The 4,164-nt window shown below is 33.6% G+C and overlaps 1 protein-coding gene across 1 annotated transcript; it reads left to right on the top strand.

Annotated features, from left to right (window-relative positions):
- Positions 1-270: 270 nt before the first annotated feature.
- Positions 271-1,302, top strand: LOC145773784 (protein CFDP2-like). The gene has a single exon (XM_082584914.1). The coding sequence runs from the start codon at positions 271-273 to the stop codon at positions 1,300-1,302; it is 1,032 nt and encodes a 343-aa protein (XP_082441040.1).
- The last annotated feature ends 2,862 nt before the right edge of the window (positions 1,303-4,164 follow it).

Here is a 4,164-nt window from a genome sequence, read left to right as displayed (position 1 = left end):
GGCTCCACGAAGTTGGTAATGCACACCAACGGCCACACCTGGTAACGGCATAATGCTGGCTAAACTAAATGAGGCGCATGTTAACATGGTAGGGAAGTCGATCCCTTTAAGTGCATAAAGTCTAGAATGGCTGAAAAGGCAGAAGAACCATAAATAGTCAATGGCTTGGAAGGCATGATAGCAAAACGATGTGACCCGTTTAAGCACACTTTTGGCTGGTCACCTTGGAAAAGATTGGAGCCTTACCAAGTATATATTCCATAGTAAACAATGCTAGCTATTAAAACGAAAATGAGTCATGGAGACTGTTCAGGGCCCCCTGCTGTGAAGTCCCCTAAAAGCTACAGGGAAGGAGGAACCTCTTCTATGTGCACAGCTGCTCGTGATGATGGCTTATGCCCAAATCTCTCTGGAAGGCATAAGTCTGATGGTAGACTGCTGAATACTAGAAAAAGGGCATTCAAAATAGGAACATGGAATGTAAGAACCCTTTATAGAGCAGGTCGATACGAAAATTTAAAACAAGAGATGTCGGTCATGAACTTTGATTTAATTGGGATAAGTGAAACTAGATGGATAGGTGATGGTAAAGTGACAGAAGATAGATTTGTTTTTGTATATTCAGGAGAAGAACAGCATATGTACGGCGTCGGTATGATAATGAAAAAAGAAATAGCTAACTCAGTCATTGGATTTTGGCCAATTTCTAACAGAGTTATGATGATTAAATTGTTTGCAGCACCATTTAATGTAAATATATTACAAATCTATGCACCAACCCAAGAGCATACCGATGAAGAGATTGAGTTGTTTTATGAGTCAATAAAGAATGTACTTAAATATACTAAAAGTGGAGAAGTTAATGTAGTAATGGGCGATTTTAATGCAATTGTGGGTGATCATCATGAATATCCCACAACTGGTCGATATGGATTTGGCAATTTAAATGAACGTGGAAGAAGGTTGCTGGAATTTTGTAAACTTAATGATTTAGTAATAGCGAACACTCTTTTTCAACATCCTGCTAGGCGGTTGTATACATGGCAAAGTCCAAGTTATCAATTTCGGAATCAAATTGACTATGTTATGATAAACCAGAGGTTCAGAAATGCAGTAAGACAAGATAAAACGTATCCAGGATGTGACATAATGTCTGACCACAATCCAGTTGTTATGAAAATCCAAATAAAGCTAAAAAGAACAAATATGTCAGAACATATGGACATGAACATGCTTAAAAATGAACAATATCGAGAGAAAAACAGAAATTCCTCAAGTAATTACACAAGAAACTATAGATAGAAGTTGGAATGAAATTAAAGAAACCTTAAATGATGCAGCTGCCAACATTTTACCATCAAAGAGGAAAAATATTAAACAGCCTTGGATTACTGAGAAGATACTTGACTTATGAATGCAACAGAGAAAGAAAAACAAATTCAATAATCACAAGAAATATAAAGCTTTAAGTAAGGAAATATCCCAATTATGCAAAGATGCTAAACAAAGCTGGTGGGAAAATCAATGCAGTGAAATAGAACATCTAGAAGCATCTCATAAGTCACTTGAATTACACAATAAAGTTAAACAGCTAACATGTTTGAAGAAAGTTGAACAAGCAAACAGCTGCATCATGGATAGAGGAGGAAAAATGTTATTTCAGGAAGAGGATATAAAGACTAGAGTAGATGGGAAGAGTATGTAACAGAATTATATATATGATGATGATAGAACATGTATGCCTGAAATTACCAATAATGAAGGAGAAGAAATTTTGATATCTGAAGTTGAGAAAGCCATTCAAGATCTGAAATGTAATAAAGCTGCAGGAAAGGATAACATTTATCCAGAAATGCTAAAAGCACTCAATGGCATAAGTTTAAAACGCATACACAAATTATGTAATGAAATATATATGACTGGATTTATACCTAAAGAAATGAAGGAAACTGTTTTTGTCAGACTACCAAAGAAATCCAAAGCAAAGAACTGCAGTGACTTTAGAACATTAAGTTTGATCAGTCATGTACTGAAAATTTTGTTGAGAATAATTTTATTAAGAAATCGAAAATCTATTGAGAATGAGGTTAGCATGACTCAAAGTGGATTTATAACTGGTAAAGGAACACGAGATGGTATACTTAACTTCAGAACAATTTGTGAGAGTTACAATGCAGTAAATAAAGATGTATTATATATATATATATGCATCTTTTATTGATTATGAGAAAGCATTTGATAGAGTTAACCATGAGAAACTGATTCATTGTTTGTCCAATATTGGTATGAATGGCAAAGACTTACGTTTTATTATCAATTTGTACTGGAATCAAAAAGCATTTATTCGCATGGAAAAAGATTTGTCTAAAGGAATTGATATCAAGCGTGGAGTACGCCAAGGATGTGTACTTTCTCCATGTCTTTTTGATTTATATACAGAAATGATTTTTTGACCCATTGATGATATGAAAGGAGTAAAAGTTGGTGGCTCGAATATAACAAATTTACGCTATGCTGATGATACTATTCTGTTGGCTGAATCACAAGATCTTCAAGAAATATTGGACAATGTTAACTCAATTGGTAAAGAATTTAATATGAAAATTAACGTTAAAATGACCAAATCAATGATATTGATAATCTCAAAATCACCAGACACTCCAGTACTCCAAATTATACTTGACAATGAAATAATACAAAAAGTAAAATCTTTTTCATATCTTGGTCATTTAATAACTGAAGATGGGAGGTGTGACCATGAAATTCTTAGACAGATAGAAATTGCAAGAACTACATTTGGAAAAATGAAAAATATTTTAACCAATCAACGTTTAAATTTATCAACTCGTCTCAGGATCTTAAAATGCTATATCTGGTCGACCCTATTATACAATTCTGAAACTTGGACAATGTCACAAAAAATGGAGAAACGGATCGATGCCTTCGAGCTCTGGACATACAGGCGAATGTTAAAAATTTCATGGAAACAAAAGATCACTAACGATGAAGTACTTTCCAAATTCAATTCAAGCAAAATGCTCTTACAAACAGTCAAAAGAAGAAAATTGAAGTATTTCGGACACACAATAAGGCAAAATTCATTACAAAGATCATTAATAGAAGGGAAGATAAACGGTAAAAGAAGTAAAGGCAGACCAAGAATGATTTGGACAACAAACATCACAAAATGGACAAAATTAACTTATGAATGTGCAGTACGCGCAGCTCATGGTCGAGAACAATGGCGCATTGTATCCAACCCTCCATACGAGGAAGGAACAAAATGATGATGATGAGTGAAAGCTCTATATTATTGAATTGATTTTTCTAATTTGATGTGATGTTGTTTACTGTACTTTATTTTAAATTGAGGTTGACCACATCATTTTTATGTCTTTGTGAAGTCATAATGGCTCTGAAGTCATAATTGTTATCCAAGAATTCACAACGGCTTAAATATATAATAATTATTAGCTTGCAATAGGTATGCTTACAGTTAAAGTGATAAAAACACTTAGAGAAAAATGCAGTGAAAGATATCTGATTTCCTGGTAACTGAACAATCACTTTACAAAATGGAGCCAATCAGAAAAAAAATTATGCAATCATGGGGGATTGGGGAGACCTTAAAGTTTAAAGAATTTTTAAAAAATAACATGAGAATTTTCATATCAAGCAATTGTTTTTTTGATATTTTAATAGCATAATTGAATTCCTCACCCCTGAGAACATAGGAATAGACACTTTGCTCATCATAATTGGACAAGAAATGGTGACTTTAGAGCATTTTTCACAAAATATTCCCATGCACAATGGCGCCACTGGTGGCAACAATGTAAAACTTTAAATTGCGATAACTTGAAAACGACACAAGGTACCGTAGGCTATCGAAAAAATTCCAACAGTTATGAAAATCATTTTAAAATATGTACCAAATATGTAAAAATGAAGAAAATCTAAGAGATGGCGGTGTTCACCATTTGTTGAATTATAATGGAATGACTTGGTGAGCATCTTTGATATAGGAAAATGAAATTTTGTCAAAACCACTATATCGCCGCTTTAATTCAAGACTGACTTAAGTCCACTTTTCATGATTTTGACTTTTTTGCATTTTTTTGCTAATTGGACATAAGCCCATGTTATGAGCAATTTGCTAAGCTG

This window comes from Aplidium turbinatum, chromosome 7 (genome assembly GCF_918807975.1).
Source record: "Aplidium turbinatum chromosome 7, kaAplTurb1.1, whole genome shotgun sequence".
Classification (NCBI taxonomy): domain Eukaryota; kingdom Metazoa; phylum Chordata; class Ascidiacea; order Aplousobranchia; family Polyclinidae; genus Aplidium; species Aplidium turbinatum.
Note: the sequence above shows the minus strand (reverse complement) of the source record. Positions and strands in the feature narration are given on the sequence as shown.